Below are 23,878 nucleotides of genomic sequence, written 5' to 3'. Positions count from 1 at the left end.
ACAATGGTATCTAATATCCTCAATCCTCCTTGGTAGCTTTGTTAGCGTGCATGTTTCTTTGGGAACAGGTTGGGTCTTGTATCTGATTTCAGAGTTTTGTATGGAGTCCTCACCTCATGCGAAGATGTTCAAACAAGTGCCAGGAATGTGTGTACAACTCAAGTCACTCGCCTTTGTATCAGTCCTGTTTCGAAACACATGCAGTTTGAATTTTAACGTGACTTCATCTGGCGTTTTTTTTCCCCCACAATTTGAAAACAGTTCCCCGATTTAACATGTCAATAGTCCATAGGCGTATGTCAAACTGCCCGAAGGACACGTCCTGTCATCAGTTTACAGGATGGCCACTCCTCGGGACACTGCTGAAATTCATTGGCAATCTGTCTTATTATGCACTGATAACAAGCAAAGGTTTTCAAAATCGCTTTGTGATCATTTCCGGCGTCATCCAAAGTGTGTAACAATTCAGAACTAATTGACTGCCCTTGACGGTAATATTATCCTCACTCCAAACATTGCCACCGATGTATATGTTTCAAGCTTCTACCTAACAGTACTGATGAACCAATGACGGTAGACGACGATCGTTTTAGATTTCACAGAATACATGCTAAAGATTAAAAGGAGACTGAGCTTGTCCCATCGATTGTGAAGGAGAGAAAATGCCAACAGTATGCGAGTCGGATAGTTTAGGAAACTCCATTTTGAAAACAGATGGTCGTGAATGAGTTAACCTTTGTAGGTTTTCCGAGCGTCTTTTGTGTGAGGCATGATTCACAATGCCTCTGAAAGAAAGCAAACACAAAACCGTTTTATTTTTTTAACATGGAAGGGCACCTTAACTCTTGGAGACGTGCTTAACCGAAGATGTTTTCAAACTTTTCCCACATTGCACTGTAAATGTTTCCAGTGACAACAGTATTTTAGAATCAATTAATCTGATATATTAATGTCTATGCAGATACTTAGTCCGCCCTCTTGTTTTTCTGTGTTTTTGAGTTCCAGCTCTTCGTCCACCACTTCGCTGGCCAGCAACTCTCCCAAGACAACGGCAGGCTCGAGCGACTGGGCCGTGCCTCAAGCGTCCAGACTCAAGTATCGGCAGCAGTTCAACACGCTGGACAAGCTCATGAGCGGCTACTTGTCAGGTATGGCTAAACTAACAAAATGGCTGCCTGACTGCTCAAGCAGGCAGAGTTAGAAAAGCTGCAGTAAAAAAAAAAAGTTTGTGATATTTTTGTTGGGGTTTTTTTTTCAGGAGCTCAAGTAAGAAATGCACTGATTGCATCCAACCTTACACAAACTCAACTGGCTACAATATGGTGAGTTCATAATTTATTAGACTATTTTGAAATGACTTCTTCCTGCTGTATATTTTTTGTACGTGATTTTATTTCGTATTTTTATTATTATTTTTTTTTTAATTCGATTAATTTTGATACAAAAATGACATGTAAGCGCCTTCTCACTTGTGTCTTTTCAGGAACCTGGCAGATGTGGACAAGGATGGCCAGCTGAGGGCCGACGAGTTTATCTTGGCGATGCATCTGGTGGATATGGCCAAGACAGGCCGCCCACTGCCGCTCACCCTGCCCCAAGACCTCTTACCGCCTCCTCTGAGGTAACATGCCACCGGAAAACTGCTCCAATCAAGGCAGTCATCGAGTGGCAGCAACTGTTAATTTTTTCATGAATTCTAATAGACCACATCACCTTGACATGGCACGTACTTTCGAATGGCAAAAGGCAAATCATGATCAGGTGGCACAACTCCATTTGTATGCAGCGATGGCTGTTTGAAAGTGCTCTATAAATACTGTTGACTTGACTTGACAACTATTAAACAAAGCCTCCCCTGTCATTTAATCACAGAAGAGTGATTAACTCATTCAATCCCAGCCATTTTCACTGGAGCAAGCCCCTCAATCCCAGCGTTTTACTGGATTTTGACTGATCTTACAAGGCCCACAGGATATTTGGTTCTAATGCTATATAAACATGGAGCCTACCAAAATAAAGTTTGGACTCTCTTCTTTCAGCAGAAAAAATATTTTTCCGTTCTTCAGCAATTGGCATGACAAAATGACAACGTTTCATGGAAATGGCGATTCCTGGGCAAAAAACAGAGAAAAATAGCTTTTTGTAAAAGCATGCATTTCAAGCACGTGAGGCACCACTGCCACCTATTGGTCGCTTTTTAACATGATTTACAATGCAAACGGCTAATTCTCATTCACAGATTGCATCTGACCCCCCTCCTCTCTTTGACGCAAAAAAAAAAAAGACGTACAAGTACGTCCTTGTAGGCGGGGCCTAATTACGTCTTGTGGAATGAAAGAGTTAAGAAAACAGGAGAAAAGGCAAAAATGCTGATTTCAGCCTTGTTCTCTACCGAGTCAAAAAGGTTTTACATGAGGTCAATTGCATTTTGACAGGTAAGCTGATTCAAAACTTGACATGGTGGGAAATTCGTATGTAGTGAGCATGTTCTTTTAAAGACGGTTTTTGAAATTCAGGAGATAGCAATTGGTAAATGAGTCTAGGGCAATTAGTAAATGAGTCTTTACCCTACCATTGAGTGGTTCTTTTGTTGACTAATGCGGTCTGATGTCCAGTCTGTTGGTCTATTTTCCTGCTATGTAAATCAATAGGGTATGATGGCTAAAGCTTGGGATGGTGTCTCCTCCTCAGCAAAGGATTCACGTCAACCAAACTTGAGGCAGTGATTAAACTAGGACTCTAAAAAACAAAACTTCAGCTCAGCAGGGAATGTACCCTAGCGCCTATCATTTACTCACAATATGAATCCGTCTATTGCAGAGGAGGCCTCAAGTGCGGTGAGCTCGTCAACGGCACCGGACCTTACGGTAGCCCCTCTTTAATCGACTCACTGGAGATAGAACCTATCCTAAAGAACAAGAGCAGTGGTATGTTATTCATGTACCGTCATATAAGCGGCTAAGATAAAGCAATAGGCACTTGCCGGCTCACGTGATGACCAATCCCGCACAACTTTTACTTTCACCAGTTTCCTTTGAGGACAAGCTGAAGGAGAACTTTGCGAAGGGCAGCGCCGAGCTGGAGAGGCGGAGGCAGGCCCTGGAGGAGCAGCAGAGGAAGGAGCGAGAGCGCAGGGCCCGTGAGGAGAGGGAGGACAGGGAGCGGCGGGAGAAGGAAGCCCGCGAAACCGAACAGCGCCGACGGCTGGAGGAGGAGCGGCGCCTGGAGAGGCAGCGCCAAGTGGAGCGGCAGCGCGAGGAAGAGAGGTTGAGGGAGATGGAGAAGAAGGAGGTGACGGTCAGGCTAGTTTTCAACTATCAGACTGACACAATTTAGCACACCTTGCAGCCTACAATTGTAAAATGAATCCACGAGCACCAAACTTGTTGCAGTGGTAGCAAAGCTTTTTCCTATCAGGGCACGTTTCAGTTTTTATAAAATATATTTTAAAAATACATCTATAAATCAAATTAAGAAATTGTAAACTCAATTGAATATGAACAATTTGAAACCTTGACTTTAAAATTGTAATTGCACAGTTGTGTGATGTACGTGGATAGAGTGGAGTTAAATTTAGTGTGTTGAAATGATGCCACCTTGTTGTTTTGGTGGCCGCAGGCAGCCAAGCAGGAGCTGGAGCGCCAGCGTCAGGAGCAGTGGGAGCGTAGCCGCAAGGAGGAGCTGAGTAGGACGCGTGAAGGGGAGCACCAGGAACTATCTCAGCTCCGAGCCAAGAAGAAGAGTCTGGAATTGGAGCTGGAGGCCGTGGTAATGCGCTTCTCCGTCTGCACCCAGCGAGCAAGCGAGCGGACTGGCAGCTAAGATGTTGGCTTTATGCTGCGCAGGGCAACAAGCACAAGCAGATCTCAGACCGCCTCCGCGATGCCCAGAGCATGAGACGCATCCGCATGGCCGAAGTGGAGCTCATCAACCAGAAGAGAGACACGCGCATTGTGGAGATCAACGCACTGCAGCATCAGTTTGAGGTTCGAATAAACATTGTGACACTCCCACTAATATGGCGCAGTTATCAATATTATTCTTATAATCATGAGTATTATTATAACAACTTATAAAATTTGTAAACATTTGAAAAATAAATTCAAATGTCAAGATTTGTTTGTTTTTTTTTGCCTTTTATTTTTGTGACTTTTTTTATTATCAACCTTTTCAACACACACACACACCCTCATTACGGTTTAAATAGAAACCAGTATTTAATGTCCGGGACATATCACTAAATATGTAGATAACCTTGACTCACTTTTTGCATGTACTTGCTCTAGGACTGGCAGAAGAAGTTCTCCTTGCTGGTTCCTGAACAACAGAAGCTGACTGAGAAGTTGCGTCACATGAACCTCAACAAAATCTTACGTATGTCCACACCAACCCCAAAAGCCCCAAACTTTGTCTATCACATGTGGATAAATACGGATGAAGGAAGTAAACTGTTGGACTTGTGTGGTGGATCTTGCAGCGGTGACGTTGGCCTCCCTGGCCGCCAACGTGAGCAACAAAGGCGTCACCTGTCGCAAGCTGAAGGACCAGCTGGACGCCCTGCAGAAGGAAACCGCAGACAAGCTCGCACAGATGGAACAGCACAACAAAGAACTCCAGGTCAGTGCTCGACATATTAGTAAAGCGGAAGGGGGCTGAAATTACATGCTGCTGCATGTAATTTCATGCAAATTACATGCAGCACCTGTGAGCCTGGATGGAGTATAAATTTGAATTGAAAAAATTGATACGAATATCATTGATGATCATCAAAAGTGACATATTTGGTTAATTACTTGCAGAAGACAATGTGGACAGGCAAGATTAGCTTTGTTACATGCTTCTGAAGAGGCATGGAATGACACAGACATGACATCACAATTGAATTGAGGATGATTTCTGCAAATTGTGCTGAATAAGCAAGTTTGAAAAATCTAAACGTAAATCTAAATCTCACTTTACTTAATTCCATTTGTCAGGTCTTTGATACTTCACTGCATTTGTTTCATTAAAAAAAATACATCTTGTTACGCTACACACATGAAACTTGTAATTTTTAAAAATGATGTTATCACAAACTATTATGTGTGATTTCTGGCACTGCTCTGCTTGGAACTGCATTTTAACTCCTTTCTCTCCCTTCTCCTTCTTAATCCTGCTTCCTGGATGCCTTTATTCATCTTTTTTTTTTTTTACTCACATCATTCCCTACCTGTCCCACTCCCATTGCATGTGCTCAGCTTGAGGACATGGATGACTGTCTCCTGCGTGCACTTTTGTCTCTGCTGGCCTGTCTCAGCCAACTCTTCCTTCTCTTCAAGGTTCTCTTGCTTTGTTTGTGTTTAAGATGTTTTTTATGGGGGGGCTCCACCTTTCATGATATTGTGGATGGTAAGTATCTGTATATAAAGTAAAATCCGCTGCGTGACCGATGCCCACCCATGCTGCTTCACCAAGACATTATTATGATTATTTGTATGTATCTCATCACATGTAATGAGCAGCCTGTCCAGTGACAACTGTTTGCAATGTGCGCCCCCTGTCAGGAATTGAGGGAGAAGCAGGCCAAGCAACAGTCCGTCCTGGACGACTTGCGGCGCGTCAAGGAGGAAAAACTGCGGGAGTTGAAGAGGCGCAGAGAGGAGGAAGAGGAGCGGCGGAGGAGGATGGAGGAAGAGGAAAGACGCAGGAGGGAAGAAGAGGAACAGCGGGAGAGATGGCGGAAGGAGGAAGAGGAGCGGGAGAGGTGGCGGAAAGAGGAAGAAGAGCGGGAGAGGCGGCAAAAAGAGGAAGAGGAGCGGGAGAGGCGGCGGAAAGAGGAAGAAGAGCAGGAGAGGCGGCGGAAAGAGGAAGAGGAGCGGGAGAGGTGGCGGAAAGAGGAAGAAGAGCGGGAGAGGCGGTGGAAAGAGGAAGAGGAGCGGGAGAGGCGGCGGAAAGAGGAGGAAGCCAGGTAGAGGACTTAGGACAGGCATGTCCAAAGTCCGGCCCGCGGGCCAAATCCGGCCCGCGGTCGAATTTCATCCGGCCCTCGGCCCCAGTCATAAAATCAGTGCCGTCTGGCCCGCAGGTTGGGCGCAATGGAACACGTGTTGCATTGACTGAGGTCTCGTAGACTGGTGAGTGATGTTTCATAGAGTACTGCTTCCCTCTAGTGGCTAAATGAGTAATAGCATTCACTAAATGAGTAATAGCATTTAGACACTAGAGGGCATCACTCACGAGTTAACAAGACATCACTCCGTGTTTATATTGACTGATATGTCATACTAGCTGGCCCATTGCCGGCCCATAACTCGGCCCATGGGTTATTGTTGTTCAATGTAAAGAATGTCAGCCAAGGTCGGCCCCCCGACATTTTATCACATAAAATCTGGCCCCCTTGGCAAAAAGTTTGGACACCCCTGACTTAGGAAGTAGGCTTCTGCACTGTTCAGACGATACATACAAATGGAAAATCCAACACCTCTCATGCATGTATTAAATCTGCACTGTGTAATCAATTACAACTGCTGAAGTTTATAGTTAGTACAGTACTGAAGTTTACCGACTGACCCTATTTATTCTTGACATCAGTGATTACTCATCTTACCCATTTCAATTCATTATAACACACTTTTTTAAACGAATGTGCGTGTGGGGGGGGGGGGGGGGTAGGAGCTGTGTCTAAGAGAGGCTTTGTAAATGTGTCCATGGCATTTTACTTACCACCTGAACGACTAAAAATGAAACAACTACTGTGAGTGAGTGACTCAGTGAACTGCAGGAATATTAGTGTTTTTTCATTTAAGATAAAGAATCTATGCCAGCATGTATTGTTGTATTGTCTGTGCGTGTGTGCATTGGTGCATGTGCGTGTGTAGACCTTTGGTTAAAAAGATGGGCACCCTTGATTTTAGTCTATGCAGCTTTCAGTATAAATGGGTGTACCGCATCTGAAAGTAATTTGTGGGCTTTCCGCTCTGTTTCCCTCTGTTGGTCATTGTTTTGTTTGTGGTCCTCTGGATGGGTTGTACAAAAGTAAATTCCACGTGTATTTTACATATTTGGCCAATAATTCTGATTGTTTTTTTTGACACAGGAGGGCAAAGCTGGAGCAGGAGAGGATGGCGAGGGAGGAGGCGTGTCAGCGGGAGGAAGAGGAGCGAAAAAAGAGGGAGGAGGAGAAAAGGAAGAAAGCACAAGAGGAGGCGCAGGCGGCCTCCAGAGTGACGCTTTACAAAGCGCTGTACTCCTTCGCAGCACGCAACAAGGATGAGCTGAGCATCGACGCAGACTGCCTCATCGAGGTTTGTTAATTTGCTCGCGCAAGTAGACGATTGTGATGAAACGAGTGCCTACAGGTGGAAGAGCAGACGGTGGGCGAGCCGGGTTGGTTGTGCGGGAGTTACCTTGGAAACAAGGGCTGGTTCCCTCACAGTTACGCTGAGAAATGCACCGAGGCCGGCCCCTCATCGCTCGGACCGACTTCCTGTCCGCAGCTGCTTCCTGTCTCCGGGTAATCTCAGTTGGGACAAGACCAAAAATCTTACACCACATCACCGAATGCAAAGTGTGGCAGCGATGGCACTTCTTAAATGATGTTTTCTTATCTTTACACTCAAGAGTCCCAGATGGCGAACTAACAGATGACAGCGGCGCTCTTCCCCTCCAATCAGAAACATCACAGGTAAATTGTTCAACTTTGATTTGTTTTGGCCACTTTGTACGATGCTAAAAACTTAAATAAATAAAACTTCAGGGGAACTGCTGTTTAAAAAGAAAAGCCCTGAAAATCTTTCCATTTTTAAATGCTATTGGTATGTGGAGTATGCTTGTAGCGTTCAAACAGTGCATCGAGTCCAATTAATTATAGTTCTTATCACAATTAGAATCATTTTTATTGGCCAAGCATGCAGAACACGTTAATCATTTTTAATTAGGGTATTTGAAGTAAATGTACGTCAAGGAATGAAGTGGGATGGTTTGGGGAGAAAACAAAAAGTCCTTCAAAGAGGTCTTTGATGTCATTCCATTGCAAAACCACTCAGTTTCCAGGTCCTGTTCTGACTCACGTCATGTCCCGCCGGTCGCCCACCACCAACACCACTACCTTCTCCCAAATAAACCTCAACCTCTCGTCCAGTGAGGGTGAAATGAGCGCAGAGTATGGAGACACACACAACACACACCAGTTTCTCTATCACTACCAACAGTTGAGTTAACGATGTGTCACTGTTGTTAAAGCACGGACCCGCTGGATGGAAGCGACAGTGTTCAACTTGAAGGTAAGCCAAACCCTCAAAGCTTTGCCGTCCCGTCTGACTTAACGCCTCCTTGTGTTGTTGCCCAAAACAAAGAATATGTGGCGCTGTACACGTACGAGAGCCCTGAAGCGGGCGACCTCACCTTTGAGGAAGGCGACTTGGTGGTGGTGACGGAGCGGGAAGGGGAGTGGTGGCGAGGGTGCATCGGCGATCAATCCGGCATTTTCCCGTCCAACTACGTGAGGCCTGTGGAGCCAGAGGTAACTTTAGTTCATGTGGAAGTATTGCAATAGAGGCGATATTATTGCTATTCAGCTGCTTGTCACTTTATTTCTTTTAGGTGTCAAGACCTGGTGGACTAACCAAGAAACCTGGTGAGAATACAAAACTCTAAATACTCACACGGATCTGAATTCCATTGGGCTCTTCTCTGATTGGTCAGCAGAGATCGCCCAGGCCGTCACTTCCTCTGCTGCCGGTGCCCCAACGATATATCAGCTGCATCTGTCTCCTGGACAACTTATTGTGGTTCTGGCCAAAAACTCTACTGGCTGGTGGCTAGGGGAACTGCAGGTCAGTATGAACGCATCCAGCATTTTGATTGACTGCGTTATGTATAAGTCAAGCCACCAATTAGAATTCGACAAATGTACCGGGGTGGCCCGGTGGTCCAGTGGTTAGCGCGTCGACCTCACAGTGCAGAGGTACCAGGTTCAATTCCAGCTCTGGCCTCCCTGTGTGGAGTTTGCATGTTATCCCCGGGCCTGCGTGGCTTTTCTCCGGGTACTCCGGTTTCCTCCCACATTCCAAAAACGTGCATGGCAGGGTGATTTAACACTCCCTAGGGGTGAGTGTGAGCATGGATGGTTGTTCGTCTGTGTGTGCCCTGCAATTGGCTGGTGACCGGTTCAGGGTGCCCCCCGCCTAACTGCCCGAAGACAGCTGGGATCGTCTCCAGCATCCCTCGCGACCCTTGTGAGGATAAGCCGATCGGAAAATGAATGGATGGATGGATAAATGTACCATCCTTCAATAATAGCCTACACTCTACATAAATGGACTCTTATCTATAACTACTGTAGTTAATGTTTGGGCAAGAAAAACATTTTTAAAAACAGACTTCAAATAAACTGCTTACTTTTATCACCATAAGAAGTAGTATGTTTGGGAAGCACTTCCAGATAAATTTTTTTACCGATTCAAGTCATTTTTTCCATTGTTTCTTTGCGCAGGTTCGTGGCAAGAAGCGTCAGAGAGGCTGGATTCACTCCTCCCACGTCAAGCTGCTCGGACCCTCCAGCAGCAAGTTGTCCGCGTCACCTCTGCCAGGTCACAATCCATTTCTTAATCATCCATTTTAGTAGTAGACCTAAACTAAAGCGAGCTCTCGCGTAACTGAAGTACACGGACATTACGCATATGAAATGACCACTCAAAGGGCTTTCCGTGTCTCTGCAGTGTGCCAAGTCATCGCCATGTACGACTACACGGCGGCCAATCCGGATGAGCTGAGTTTCTCCAAAGGCCAGCTCATCAACGTCTTAGACAAGACCAACCCGGATTGGTGGAAAGGGGAGGCCGACGGTGTTACGGGCCTGCTGCCCACCAATTACGTCAAGATGACCACCGAGTCCGATCCCAGTCAGCAATGTGAGTACACCAAAGACCTCTGACAGACTTTAAAAACAGCACTGAGAGTCATCACATGAGAGAGAATGCCCTGCTGGTAAAATATTGTGTTAACAAACACATCTGATAATCCAAATTATTCCAAATTAGACTACATCGCTACCTCTTCTTGTTCTATAAAAACCAAAATGAATGATCTTCGTTCTTGTAATCAACTAACATGTTTGAGCCTATTATCTTGGTGTGTGGGTGACTTCACGGTAATCTGTAGCCTCCTCGTCTGACCCAGAAATACCCAAACAGCTAACATGGTCGGCCACCAGATGTCATTGGTTTCATTGCGAGCAGATATTTTTAAGGCTTTTTCATGAGCCGAAATGTTGAGAAAAAAATTGGGTTCAGACAATTCTTAACTCTTTCATTCCACAAAAATTAGTCCCCACCTACCAAGAATGTACTTGTACGTCGAAGTCTTTTTCTTTTGCGTCAGAGAGGACGGGAGGGTCTGATGCCATCTGTGAATGAGAATAAGCAGTTTGCATTATAAATCGTGTAAAAAAGCGACCAGTAGGTGGCACTGGTGCCTCATGTGCTTGAAATGCATGCTTTTACAAAAACCTCTTTTTCTCAGTTTTTTTGCCTAGGAATCGCCATTTTCATGAAACTTTGCCATTTTATAATGCCAATTGCTGAAGAACGGAAAAAGATTTTTTTCTGCTGAAAGAAGAGAGTCCAAACTATTTTAGTAGGCTCCATGTTTATATAGCATTAGAACCAAATATTCTGTGGGCCATGCAAGATCAGTCAAAATCCAGTAAAACGTTGGGATTGAGGGGGGTCCTCCAGTGAAAATGGCTGGGATTGAATAAATTAATATGCTGGACCACCCAATTATTAACTTTTTGGGGAAGCGAACAGCCAACCATAAGGATGGTTTTGCTATTTTACATACAGCTATTACGGGATACATCCGATATACATTCATGGGAATATATTTCTATACTTTTCAGTTATATTTTAGCATATTTACTACATTGACTGCTCTGAACATTTTTGTTTGTCAAATGGAATCCAAGCATTTACTAGGTTCATTTATTGAACACCTGCGCCTCGTGGTCGTGTTAACAAGAGCGAGCGTGTTTAATTAGCATCGCTGAACAAATGTGCGGCGCTCCACCCGAGGTAATTAGCGGCCATGTAACACTGACATCGACATGATTAATACGGGCGCACGTGCATGCCAGAGCCCCACATTAATATTCCAACTATATTAATGGCTCTGCTCTCTCTCTCATCTCACTCACCTTCCCCTCCTCCTGCGTCATCTCTCCTTTGTTTCCTCTCTAGGACAAACAATGTGGGCTTTTCTCCTTCTTCTCCTCCTTTCAATTCTTCCTCCTCCTTTTTCCTCACCGCCCCACAACCCGGAATCCCAGCCACCTGCAGAAACAGAACCAGCCTCGCCTGTTTTTTTTTCGAGGACTTTTGCCTCTTTCATTTCCCGCACATTTTCTTGAACTAACTTTCACACCAAAACCATGTAAAATTGCTGTACTGTAGCCATAAAGGAATATGTTGTATTTATCAGCTTTTACATAGAACCCTACTCAAGGTGGGCTAATGACATGGCATACTGCAATCAGATTCCATATTTCCTCAAATAGATGCAGCACAGTTTCAGCGACAAAAAAAGATCACCCCCCTCAAAAAAATACCAATATCAATTGGGGACTAAAAACCCAAACGCCTATCAATCGGTCAAAATATGGAAAATAAGGACATCAATATACTGCACATGAAAAAAAAATATGACTCAAGGCAAAGTAGCAGAAAACTGTGAAACTAAAATGAGGATATTTTAAGGATAAAAGCAAATAAGGACAGCAAACAAAGCCGTATGATCATCTTAGATAATGACATCTTTGTTAATTTCACAAAGATAATTGACGCAATCTTAAAACATTGCATAATTTGGAATCTTCGCATTGTAAAAGTGCATGCATCGGTTACACATTGACCGATTTATTGCCGATTTGCTATAATCAAACTGATTTGCAACACCTCACGCGCTACGGTTCTGATACTACCTCTGTTGGCATAAATTTGTCGAGTCGACTTTCTCATTCTGTGTCCATTTTGGGTTCAGAAAAAAAAAGGCGTGAAAACGGGCAGGGTGAAAGCAAAGCTTATTGATAGCTAAACTATAAAAAACGTTTTTCCCTCAATGCAAAGCATGATTTGGTTTTGCTATTTAAAAAAAAAAATCCCACTGTAAATGTGAAATGATGCCACAATATTGGCAACACTGCAGTATACTGTTACACGACTACCTCCATGTCAATCGGAAGTGAGAATTATTGTCTTTCTAAAGGCACCTTCTTCAGCATGATTACCTTGTTGTGGTTTTGCTTTTCTAAGCACTGGTAATGCCCACAAGAGAGTAGAATAACGTGGGCTTCTATGTAACATAACAGCCGTACTCAAATGGACCAACGTGAACGCTTCCTGATGCAAGTTTGACAGATTTTTCTTTTTTTTTTTTTACTTTACACTTGTGTGACATCACCAGCAGAACCAACATGTCTTCCACTGTGCTCTTTCCCTCCATTCCGGCCTATGCAATCATGAAAGGTGCTCGCTTTCGCTTGCCCGCCACTCTATGTGCCTCACTCGTGTAAATGGCATGATTCACAAAGCTGATAATAAAGGAAGGTTTGAATACGGGTTGTGTTATCCTGTGTGTGTGCGCACGTCTCAAAGGGTGCGCAAACCTGATGACCCTGGACACGATGAGCCCCCAGGAAAGGAAGAGGCAAGGTTACATCCACGAGCTCATCCACACTGAGGAGACGTACGTGGATGACCTGGAGCTGGTGCTAGAGGTCTGCACGCACACACAAACACACTTATTTAGTGTTCATGACATCATTACTGCAAAATGAATCCTATTGACCCCAAAAAAAAAAAAAAGCCAAAAACAAATTATGCATTCATTTGTTTGTAAAAGCTAAATATCTTGTTTTAATCATTATATGTAACATGCTTTAACTATTTTTTTTAATTGGTGTGTAATATTTAAAATATATAAAACCTTTAAAATCTTTCATTTTTGAGATTGGCCTAAAAAAACCTTTTTTTTAAAATAAATATTGCATTTATTAAAACCATACTGTCGTTGATTTTTAGGGATTATTGTACTTTATACATGCAAAAAATGTAAACTTATATTTAAGATAGAGGGAAATTAATTATTTTTTCTTTATTCTTACCTATGTAATCAAATAAAAACCATATAAATGGTGGACCAAAACATTTAAATACCATGTTTTCAAATTTGATTTAACTCATTCGGTACCAGACAATTCTGGACCAAGTCTGAAAAGACGTTTAAAAATGTATTTGTGAGTAAATGAGTTTAAAATAGCAAACTGCTTTTAAGAATTTTGATTTTTTTTTTTCCCCCAATTTGAAAATAATTTTGTATTTGTCAGGTGTTCTACAAGCCTATGTCAGAATCGGGTCGACTAACGGAAGAGGAAATGGGCATCATCTTTGTCAACTGGAGAGAGCTCATCATGTGCAACACAAAACTGCTCAAGTGCGGACGTCAACACCTGAGATGAGATGTCTTCCGTGTGCATGCCTCGTCGCTTCCATGTGTTTCCACGTTTTGCAGGGCCCTGCGTATGCGCAAGAAGATGGGCGGTGACAACATGCCAGTGCAGCTGATCGGCGATCTGCTGGCGTCGGAGCTTACGCACATGCAGCCTTACGTCCGCTTCTGCTCTTGCCAGCTCAACGCCGCCGCCCTGCTGCAGAGCAAAACAAACAACCAGCCCGAATTCAAGAACTTCCTCAAAGTACTCTCCTTGCACAAATATCCTCCTTGCACAAATATCCTCAAGTTTGACAAACATAACGCTGCGCTATCACTCAGTGGCAAATTTTAAAATATACTGTCTGTTTAATTTTTATTCATGAATTGAAAAAACAAGAGAGGTCACAAAAATCGTAGTACTGTAGTATGAGCATATACTTGCTCACACATGAAAACAATTTTTGAATATCCTGCAAACGCAAAAAAATGTAATCTTTCTTGATTGGACAGTGATGTAAGATGGCCTCTCAGCATTCACCCACTAAGCATCTCTCTCCTCTTCCTGGAGCAGAAGATCGCCACAAACTACCGCTGTAAAGGAATGCCTCTGTCCAGCTTCCTCCTCAAACCCATGCAGAGAATCACACGCTACCCTCTACTCATCAAGAATGTAAATAAGGATGCACGTTTCAGCCCTTTGTCCTGTTGCTCCTTCTTGAATGTATTGTATGTCGTTGCTATAGATCCTCGAGCACACGCCCGACCACCATGCGGATCAATTGCCCCTCAGGGAAGCTCTGGAGCGAGCCGAGGAGCTGTGCTCGCAAGTCAATGAGGGCGTCAGGGAGAAGGAGAACTCGGATCGCCTCGAGTGGATCCAGAGCCACGTGCTGTGTGATGGCGCCATTGAAGTGAGAGGAGCCTCTTTCGTATTATTTCTGTACCCTAAACAAAAAACTATTTTGGAAGTAAAAACGACTCTCGGGATGATCACGGTTGTGTCTGGTGTTATTGGCAGCACTTGGTGTTTAACTCACTCACCAATTGCCTGGGACCACGCAAGCTGCTCCACAGCGGCCGTCTGCACAAGACCAAGAGCAGCCGGGAATTGTGGGCCTTCCTCTTCAACGACTTCCTGCTCCTGACCCAGGGCGCCAAATCCTTGTCCTCCTCCGGGCCCGACAAGCTTTTTAGCCCTAAGAGCGGCATCCAACTCAAGATGTATAAGACTGTAAGTGAGCGCAGTCACACCTGCGTGATGTCATTTGCATCACCTGTTTTGTCTTTATTCTGTCAACAGCCGCTGTTACTCAATGAGGTTTTGGTCAAGATGCCGCCGGACCCGTCGAGCGACGAGCCGCTCTTCCTCGTCTCGCACATCGACCGTGTCTACTCGCTCAAGACTGACACCTTGAATGAAAGGTGAGCACACACACTGGAAATGGACATCACAAAGCGCCAGTTTTAGAATCATTGATGGAAACCCACTGCACTCTGAGCGGCACGGCCGAACCCGTTTGAAAAAAAGGGCAATTGTTGACTCCGCCACACACCAAAGGCTGTTTTCATGCCCAGCGCTAGTCCAAAGTGCAGTGAATGGGTAGTTTGCTTTCTTTTAGTATTTTCGTCGAGACGCGGTTAGGAACGGGCATTTGCGCCCTTAGTCGACTACCTTTCAATCCGATTGTTCGTGTCCGTCTGAGAAGCGTTTAGTTTGGCGACAGAGGCTCTCCGCACTTTGCTTTCTAACCAGATGCACGTACAAAATTATATACAGTAGTTGATTATTATTGGAAATCAGAATATGCCGAGGTATCTTATCGGACTGTAACAGCATTTGTGGCCCTAAACGTGTTGTTTTGCTAGGGCGGCGTGGGTGCAGAAAATCAAAGTGGCGTCTGAGCTTTTCATCGAGACGGAGAAGAAAAAACGGGAGAAGGCATATCAAGGTCAGTGCAAACATTAATTTGACATACTTGCCTTCATTTTGTCCTTTCGTGTCCCTTTCACATATCCATGTTGTCGTTTTGTGACTCTGGGCTTCGTAGCGCGTTCTCTGAAGGCAAGTGGCATTGGAAGGCTCCTGGTGACCATCTCTGAGGCCCAAGAGCTCAAAGCTTGCAAGCCCAACGGTAACAATAATACAGTCACTACAGTGAGTTGATGTTGTCACTCGCATCTGATCGCTCGCTTCCCTACAGGCAAGAGCAACCCTTACTGTGAGCTGACCATGGGGGCCCAGTGCTACACATCACGACCCATAAGCAACACACTGAATCCCAAGTGGAACTTCAACTGCCAGTTCTTCATCAAAGACCTTTACCAGGATGTCCTGTGCATCACCATCTTTGAGAAGGACCAGTTTTCGCCGGACGGTCAGTGGACACCAGAATTGGGTCTGTCAGTGCAAAGTTTCATTGGATTTCCTTGTCACCACTGGTTGTTTACTACTTTTCAAGATGCTTTGTGGACGCTTCATTAGGGATAACCTACACTCACGATATTGCAGCAGCCACTAGAAATGGCAAACTCACTATGTAGGGCACCGTTGCTTGATTTTAGAGTTATTCCGATCACAGCCATCTTTGTACATCCGAATTGCCGTAGCTAGTGAGTTTATAGCAAAAACTTTAATTAATGTTTAGCGTATTCTGCTGGACGAGAGGTAATAATGCCACGGTGTCAAATTTTCTTGCCCTTCCATCTTTCACTAGACTTCCTGGGCCGTACTGAAGTTCCCGTGGCGACCATCAAGAAGGAAATGGAGAGCAAAGGTGCCGCTGGTCGTCGCCTGCTGCTCCACGAAGTCCCCACCGGAGAAGTCTGGGTCAAGCTGGACCTGCAGCTTTATGACCCGCCACCCAAATGACTAATAACACTTCAAAGTCATATAATGTAATATCACAAGCCACACATTCACAAGTGCCTTCACATACCAGCGACCTTGCCATGAGAATATAAATTGGCGGCACTGTAAAACACAAGTATAAACGAAACCTGTGAACCCATTTGTACCTATAGGCTACAATATTAGGTACACCGCCATCCACAATTAACTCATTCACTCCCAAAGACGTATTTAGATGTCTTTTCAGACGCCACACATTTAATCCTAGCTCCTCATTTTATATTGACTGTTCTTGAAAAGGGTCTGAAAATAGCCATTTTCAAAAGGGTGTGAAAGGGCCTGAAAATAGCCATTTTCAAAAGGGTGTGAAAGGGCCTGAAAATAGCAATTTTCAGACCCTTTTAAAGTACAGTCAATATAAAATGAGGAGCTGGGATTAAATGTGTGGTGTCTGAAAAGACATCTAAATATGTCTTTGGGATGAATGAGTTAAGACTTCCATCCATCATCCAAACTGATTATCCTCATGATGTTTGATTAAGACTTGACAAATAAAATCTTATCAATGTCAAATGGTAATAATTGATGTGCCTGTTGAGGAATACTTTTATTGGTACAGACATGTTGGGAAGAGTTAGCTCATGTACAAAATGCAGATGGCACAAAGACATTGTGTAAAAAGTCAACATGTTAAATGAATAAATTGAATATACTGTACAGTTATGTGCATCGTACATATCAACAGTCCTCTTTGTAGGGGCTTCGTTATTGCCGCCAGTGTGTGTGTGTGTGTTTGTGTGTGTGATTGGGTGAATAAAACAGACTTCATTGATATGAAGGTAAAAAAGCGCTACTCATCTGGAAAACCAGCAGCCGCTGTGATGGCAAGTCCCGTCCAGAGCGAAGGACTCACGTACATGGAACGGTATGTCCAGGCTGTGCAACACATTACGTATAAGTTATTAACGGTATGTTCATATAATTTTATTTTTCACAGAGATGTTTTAGTTTTGCTTTCTTAGACCACATAGTGATGTTTTTCCCCAGAGGGCCATGAAGACTGAAATTTATATAGACATCACCTCACATTGTAGAGGTGATCTCTGAAGACTGAAAGCGACATCTTGAGGAATGATTTGTGCAAAGAGCTACCAATTTGATACATACTTCTAAAAGAAGGGATATGCTCAAATGACCTTCGATAATGTTCTCTTTAATGAGTAATTCTATTTTTCTTTGTGAAGAGTAAGATACCAATCCTGTATTAGTAGTACAGTACCTCGACCTTGTGTTGTCCGTGGTGCTGTTGTCGGGTGACTGCTCAGTAAATAAGTCGATCGCAGGTGTCGCATAGTCACCATCTTGGTCTCGGCTTGGAGTGATCCACTTGTACTGACACCCTAAATGGATATATACATTCAAATAAAATATTGTCCTCTGGGTATTTATATAAAGCCACGTGATGTGTGACTGCTGAGTGCCAAAACGAGCCACCTGCTTCACAGCGAGTCTTCCTCATCTTGAACTTCTCGTAGAATGATTCCTTCTCCTTCAGCTCGGCCAACCTCAGCTGTGTGGGAATGTTGTTAGCAGGGCACACATTTTAAACAAGTTGCACACCTCCGCCAAGGCTTAATCACTTGGGTGAACGTCAACAAATCAAGAAGCTTTCAGGAATAGACATTCTACATCCAAAACATGTTCAATGACAACCTGGTATGAAGAGCAGTCTGATGGGGGATTCGAAATCAAATTTAATTCACTTTCAAGATTTATCATTGAGGAATATTTATCAGTTCCTGAAGAGCCACATCCTGCCTGCTTTAAAACCGTCCCTACTCCAAAGCACCTGATTCAAACTGAATACAAAATAGTTGTAAATCATTAAATAAAGTAAGTACAGCGACAGAGCCTTACTTTTAATTTTAAATAATTAAAATGGTGCAATTCTTAAATTTTAGGTCTGTTTTTATTTTGTATTTTTAACCAATTTATGTGTAAAAATCAATTCATGCCATTTCTTTAAATTCTACTTTTTTCACCCATTTGTTATCATTCAAGAAACAAAAAAAGTAATGCGTTGCATACATCCAACACTTTGTGCAGGATTAAAATACAGTACATGTACTTAAAAAAAATATGTATACTGTATATCAATATGATAACACAAGAATAAGACAAAATAAATGGGTGAACGTTCAAATTAAAAAATATATACTCAAAGCAGTTTGTTATGTGCATCACTTTAATTTTAGATGGAAAGCATCCTTGGAAGGTAAAAATCCAGACTGATACATGAAACAAACAAAAGCATGTCGTGATTAAACAAATGCAACACAACTCACCTTACAATTGTGTGGTTTTTTGCTGTGGTGGAGATATGGATTGTATGCGTCCAGGTCACAAATATCCAAAAACACATAGCCCTGAAAGCGACAGGCAAAGTGAGCCCAAACGCTTATTTCAGAATTTGCGTCGGCTAAACGTCAACAGACCTTTGCGTTTCCGTGATTGAGAAATTGTTGGTACAAGTTCTGGCGCATTTTGATCTCAGCTGGGTTGCAGACGGCCATGTGGTGGTCGAGCTTCTTTTGAAGCGTAGCCCAGAAGTCCTCATGTAACCACTTACGCACCACCTCCCTTTTCATCATCTTGCCTTCATCCTGCGTCTTCAGGAAAGTCTCCAAGTCCTCCACAGTGACAACAAGTTAGACACATCTTGCTTGCTAGCTCCTCAGTACCTTGACTTCTGAATTCCATTTATGCCATCACCAAGTTTGTAACTCAGTTTACTTGGATGTCAAATCAAATTTACACATTGAAATTAATTGAATTGCCATTTATCCGTTCCAGCCGCATCCATCCAGTCATCCATCCGGTCATCCATCCATTTTTTTGATTCGCATATCCTCACAAGGATCGCGGGCCCTGCTGGAGCCTATCCCAGACGAGATTGAGCAGTAGGCGGGCTACACCCTGAACTGGTTGCCAGCTAATCACATTCATTTCCATTCCCCAGTTTTTGTTTTGTGTTTTTAATAAAGAAAAATAGCACACTATTGAAATTTTATACATAGTATATTGTAATGTTATAACAAAATTGATTTTTATTTATAGAACGTAAACATAATAAAAGATAATGTTAAGAAAAACGTTTTTTCGGGCAACAGTGTTTCCCTGCCTATTCTCAATTTGCTTCATGATATCCCCCCCCCCCGACCCCCCCCCCCCCCAAAACTACTTTAATTGCTTAAAAACTCATTTATTTGCTGTTTTGGCGCTTTCTAAAATTCAGAGGGCACCAGCAACAGTGGTATCTTCAGATACAAGTAACAGACATTTTATTTATTTAGGTTTTCGAGAGAGCACCCTTAGTTAAACCAATCTGTTGCAGGTGTTGTCACGTGAGGTAAGCAACACAAATACAAGAGCAGTTGTGATCTTAATTTCAGTCGACAGCATAGTGTGATACTGCCCAACACATTGGTGGCTCTCTAAGATGAATGAAAATTGAGAATTCAGCTGTTTAAATCATCTTCCACAAAAACAATATTCATCGAACTACTGTGTGTAGACGGGTAGGTGCACATACAATGCATTCTTACAAAAAGAAAAAATATATATGTTCAGTTCCATTTGAAATCTTACCTGTTCTATATCCAGTAATGGTCTAATCAATTCTTTTGCCTCTTGAATTTCAGCCTCCATTTTCACCTGAGAGAGAAACGTAAGGCTCAAGCATCTCATCTCCGCTAGGGAGTGCAGCGTTGTGCACTACCTGCAGTAGCCTGGTGGAGGTATAGGAGAGGGTGCCTCGCCGTAGCCTGTATCCACGCGCCGCCTCCTTGGCGTCATCCCGTTTATTCTGTTTAATGCACCAGCGAGAATTGGTCTTTGTCACCGGCGCACTAAGTCTCAACTCAGGCCGCGGGCACTTGAACTCTGGACCCTAAGCGCAATGTGAGCACATTTACAATATTCAGTTCCTCAATCGAAACATGTCCAACTGGGCAAAGGAGAAAAACAACAAGAAAACATATGGGAGGTGGTGGAAGGGCTTGAGAAGGGATCAGATGACTAAGATAGCCAAGCAGACTACACTGACCACACAATGCAGCGCTATAGTGTTGACTAGGACAAGTTGTCATCCTAAAAAATATTTTAAAACGGAATTAATTCAGAAGATAATCGTGCTAAAAACAATTCTAAAGCAACCACCAAAGCAATAGAGCAATAAGACATTAGTTCAGTTCATGTAGTGCTTTAAACATGACTATACTACATTGGCACTGCACCCACAGTGTCAGTGGCCTACCTCGCTGGCCAGAAGTCTGATATTGAACGGTATGTGATAGGTGAGGACACCATCATTAGTCTTCTTCTTTGGCCGCATGTCTAAAAAGAAAATACAGGGTGAACCAAAAGTAGCTTTCCACTAAAAACAGTTTCATCTTGCAAGTGCTTGAAATGTCCCTATTCAATATTGCAATTTTAAACAAATCTGCCATTCTACCCGACATCACGTTATAGATGTATCAAGCATGGGTTAGGGGTACAAAATAGGGTTTCAAGCTAAGTTTAGGGTTTCTAAATAAGATCCACTAGTCAGGGATAAAGCTTTAAATTGGGGTTTGTGGTTAGTGTTTTTGGGGTAGTGTTTCAAAGTTAGGTTTCAAGACACGATAAGGGTTTCAAAGTAGGTAATAATAATTTCTAGTCGGGTTAGGGTTTGCTGTTATGTTTCAAATCTTTTTTAAAGCCAGTGTTAGTCTCTGAAGCAAGTGTTAAGGTTTCAAGTCCAGAGCTGAGTTTGTGTGATGTGAGCTCCTTCCTTCTACATTACATACCATCCCATTTACACTTACCTGCCCTTCCCCTCGTTGTTTTTACAATAACAATATTTTTAATCTATATACGGTACCGAATTTTTGTTCACACTGTATATTAGAATGACAAAGAGGTTTCATACTTTCATGAGTAAAAGCAAAGTGTCATTTTGGCGATTAGTTTATAATGCCAGCTCCAAAATCATTACCAGCTTGTGCTGCTTCAAATGTCTCCGCTATTTCGCTTGAACTTCACATAAATCGTACAATGTGGATAGGAATACATTGCTTTATGTATTAAATGATATAAAATTGTTCTACTGGTTCGCCTAATAAGCCGTAAAAAATGAAAATTCATCATTTTTACTAGCCTGCGACGCCCGTTGTGACGACATTGTTCCCGCCACTTGCAAAGCCACCTCTCCCATGATGCATTGCGATAGACCGCTTTCGAAACTTCAAGGCGTTTACAAGTCCAAACTGACAGTCCAAATAAAAAGCAACAGTTGAGGCTTCAGCACATGTTGAACTACCTGCCGAAACGCTTTTTCTTTCGGTCAGTTGTTCAATTGCTTATACCGTCCTTGCTTGCTCGTGCAGGCGTTTTGAGTGAGTGCGCACACGTCTCGTAGCCGTGACAACTGCCTGACGTCACACCTTTGCGACAAAGGCCGCTCAAGTCTTTCATTTCAACCATAGAAACTACGCCCACTTACTCCCGTTCCATTTAAAAACTTTCCACACTAGAAATGGACAATTTAGGCACCACATTTAAAAAAGCAGTTGTTTTCTAATTGGCCTAATGTTTTCACGAAAAATATAATACTGTAAACCACATGTGATTTGATTCGTGATTTATTTCTTCTATTTGCTGTGCTTTGACGCTACCATGCTACACATGCGAGTACTCGGCTTCGGTCAAAATTCTCATCTGTGGGCATGAAATAAGTATAGTTAATGCACGCTATAATATTCCTTTAATTTAATGCATGCACAAAATACACATTTGTGGCAGTAGTGGGTAGTAATCCGCTGCATTTACGTTTACTTGAGTAACTTCGGATAAAGTGGACTTGTCAGTCTAGCTTTAATGCAACATGTACTTTACTATTACTTGATAAATTATGCTAAGAAAAAAACGCTAATTTTACATTTTTATAGTGAGCTACATACCGCTTTCTACTTGTATTTTTATTGGTAGGCACAGCATAGATTTTTCAATAAATATTGCACACTAAAATGAGAAAGTATCTTTTTTTTCTCTCCAGATGTTAATATTCCAGGGAACATTGTGGATGTGGCAGTATTCATTATATATACTCAGACAAGGAATTGTCCATAATTCTATCAGACAAGATTGATAGGCCCAGAGAGCGTTACCTTTTTTGTATTGTCAGGTTTATCCTGACACTAAACAATAGTGACAAAAAGTGTTTGTTTGATGTTCTTTAAAACGTAGGACTCTCCGTTTAATTCCTCAGCATTTTAGTTCAGCTGATCAGCATCCATACTGTGTCGTTTTAAAATGAACGGAAGATGCCTAAAGGATGGGGAAAATGACAAATTAGTTACATTTTCTTGTGGTGGGGTGTCAGGATCTTGATTGGAAGTTTGATACAGAGAACCAAGAAGTTTGATACAAGAACAAACACAAAAGAAACCAAAATAAGGAGCAAACGGTGTGAGGCTCAAGAAATCACCAAGGTGTTGCGTGTCAATAGTTTTTTTTTTGTCAGTTGCGGAGTATTTGTGCTCCAATTAAATTCTACAACAAATATTTGAAAATGTGTAATGATTTGAAAATCCTCGTTTTGTGTTAACAAAATTTGAGGATTAGTAACATAAAATTGATCATCATACATCAAAATCTTACAATTAGCGAATAAGTACGGTGACGCGTGGTTATGACATCACTGACAGCCGCCTCGTTCCTCCTAAAGTTTAAACGCCGAAAAGAAAGATGAAACAGAGTGAGCTCGTGTGACCAGAAAACGCAGTGGATTGAGCAAAAGGCTTGACAAATTCCAATTCGTGCGGCCGTTTGGCACCTCGGGCGTCCTGCAGGTGTCTCCGTCCGTCCGAGTCGTCCGCACGGTGCACACGCCCCGCGATCAGCCATATAATCATGTGAGGACGTCACATGCGTCAGGACCACGTCGTCGTCATCACAAGTCAACGCTATTTGGCGTTCTCGTTGCCTATTTTTTTTTGGCTTTTTACTGCCAGAGACGAAAATCGGGTCACATGGATTGGTTCACGTCTTCAGCAGCGTGTATTGTCATCCTGTGGATTTTCTGCTTTATAGACGGTAGGACACATTTATTTTTGTATCCATTTAATGGGATTTATAGTTGCCAATTTGTAAAGAGGACAAAAGTCGCTCATGTGTGTAAAAAAACAAATACAATAATAATTAGACCTTCTCCCACTAACATTTTAATATAGTTTCATTTCAAGACGCATAGAGGGGTTTTTTTGTTTGTTTTTTGTTTGTTTATTCAGCTTTAACTGAACCTTGCACCTTGACTTCATGCTTTCAGTTTTGGTTTAGTTTGTAATGTGCGTTACGATATACGAAATTAAATGTTGCTCTTGTGACTTTAACATTCATAATGTGCATAAATACATTTATTAAGTCATCAATTAAGCAAGCCATGTAATTTTAGTGACTTGGTATTCAAAATGTAATATTTCAATTTACCTCCAGGATTTTTCTCTTCAGGTGCTAATGGGGGTG

General features: G+C 42.7%; 2 protein-coding genes across 10 annotated transcripts in view; one reads left to right on the top strand and one right to left on the bottom strand.

Annotated features, from left to right (window-relative positions):
- Positions 1 to 17,053, top strand: part of itsn2a (intersectin 2a) — a 30,050-nt gene extending 12,997 nt beyond the window's left edge. Inside the window, exons 9-40 of one of the 4 annotated variants that reach the window (XM_052052612.1) lie at positions 1,000 to 1,148; positions 1,259 to 1,322; positions 1,484 to 1,621; positions 2,821 to 2,927; positions 3,029 to 3,291; positions 3,619 to 3,768; positions 3,846 to 3,986; positions 4,287 to 4,374; positions 4,478 to 4,617; positions 5,238 to 5,318; positions 5,544 to 5,947; positions 7,076 to 7,283; positions 7,338 to 7,492; positions 7,600 to 7,663; positions 8,025 to 8,140; positions 8,221 to 8,261; positions 8,334 to 8,500; positions 8,581 to 8,614; positions 8,686 to 8,813; positions 9,473 to 9,569; positions 9,699 to 9,890; positions 12,630 to 12,751; positions 13,361 to 13,467; positions 13,546 to 13,729; positions 14,039 to 14,137; positions 14,211 to 14,378; positions 14,486 to 14,698; positions 14,768 to 14,889; positions 15,334 to 15,416; positions 15,516 to 15,599; positions 15,669 to 15,842; positions 16,182 to 17,053. In XM_052052612.1, coding sequence (XP_051908572.1) covers positions 1,000 to 1,148; positions 1,259 to 1,322; positions 1,484 to 1,621; positions 2,821 to 2,927; positions 3,029 to 3,291; positions 3,619 to 3,768; positions 3,846 to 3,986; positions 4,287 to 4,374; positions 4,478 to 4,617; positions 5,238 to 5,318; positions 5,544 to 5,947; positions 7,076 to 7,283; positions 7,338 to 7,492; positions 7,600 to 7,663; positions 8,025 to 8,140; positions 8,221 to 8,261; positions 8,334 to 8,500; positions 8,581 to 8,614; positions 8,686 to 8,813; positions 9,473 to 9,569; positions 9,699 to 9,890; positions 12,630 to 12,751; positions 13,361 to 13,467; positions 13,546 to 13,729; positions 14,039 to 14,137; positions 14,211 to 14,378; positions 14,486 to 14,698; positions 14,768 to 14,889; positions 15,334 to 15,416; positions 15,516 to 15,599; positions 15,669 to 15,842; positions 16,182 to 16,336 — 4,438 coding nt within the window. In that variant the 3' untranslated portion in view covers positions 16,337 to 17,053. Of the gene's footprint in view, positions 1 to 999; positions 1,149 to 1,258; positions 1,323 to 1,483; positions 1,622 to 2,820; positions 2,928 to 3,028; positions 3,292 to 3,618; positions 3,769 to 3,845; positions 3,987 to 4,286; positions 4,375 to 4,477; positions 4,618 to 5,237; positions 5,319 to 5,543; positions 5,948 to 7,075; positions 7,284 to 7,337; positions 7,493 to 7,599; positions 7,664 to 8,024; positions 8,141 to 8,220; positions 8,262 to 8,333; positions 8,501 to 8,580; positions 8,615 to 8,682; positions 8,814 to 9,472; positions 9,570 to 9,698; positions 9,891 to 12,629; positions 12,752 to 13,360; positions 13,468 to 13,545; positions 13,730 to 14,038; positions 14,138 to 14,210; positions 14,379 to 14,485; positions 14,699 to 14,767; positions 14,890 to 15,333; positions 15,417 to 15,515; positions 15,600 to 15,668; positions 15,843 to 16,181 lie in introns of all 4 variants that reach the window. The other 3 variants (XM_052052611.1, XM_052052613.1, XM_052052614.1) reach the window with 3 other exon arrangements.
- On the bottom strand, positions 16,898 to 23,325 carry fam228a (family with sequence similarity 228 member A). Of its 6 annotated transcripts, XM_052052649.1 has the most exons (10): positions 23,190 to 23,259; positions 23,015 to 23,075; positions 20,631 to 20,710; positions 20,094 to 20,264; positions 19,964 to 20,029; positions 18,811 to 19,005; positions 18,661 to 18,741; positions 17,810 to 17,885; positions 17,595 to 17,715; positions 16,898 to 17,251 (listed from the first exon to the last, which is right to left on the bottom strand). In XM_052052649.1, the coding sequence occupies exons 3-10, from the start codon at positions 20,706 to 20,708 to the stop codon at positions 17,170 to 17,172; spliced, it is 870 nt and encodes a 289-aa protein (XP_051908609.1). In that variant the 5' UTR covers positions 20,709 to 20,710; positions 23,015 to 23,075; positions 23,190 to 23,259; the 3' UTR covers positions 16,898 to 17,169. The 6 variants fall into 6 exon arrangements, with proteins under 6 accessions (XP_051908609.1, XP_051908606.1, XP_051908607.1 ...); XM_052052646.1 differs by lacking the exon at positions 23,015 to 23,075 and having other exon boundaries at positions 23,190 to 23,325; XM_052052647.1 differs by lacking the exon at positions 23,015 to 23,075 and having other exon boundaries at positions 17,601 to 17,715; positions 23,190 to 23,325.
- Between the last annotated feature and the right edge of the window lie 553 nt (positions 23,326 to 23,878).

Source organism: Hippocampus zosterae, chromosome 19 (genome assembly GCF_025434085.1).
Source record: "Hippocampus zosterae strain Florida chromosome 19, ASM2543408v3, whole genome shotgun sequence".
Taxonomy (NCBI): Eukaryota; Metazoa; Chordata; class Actinopteri; order Syngnathiformes; family Syngnathidae; genus Hippocampus; species Hippocampus zosterae.
This window is presented reverse-complemented; position numbering and strand designations above follow the sequence as displayed.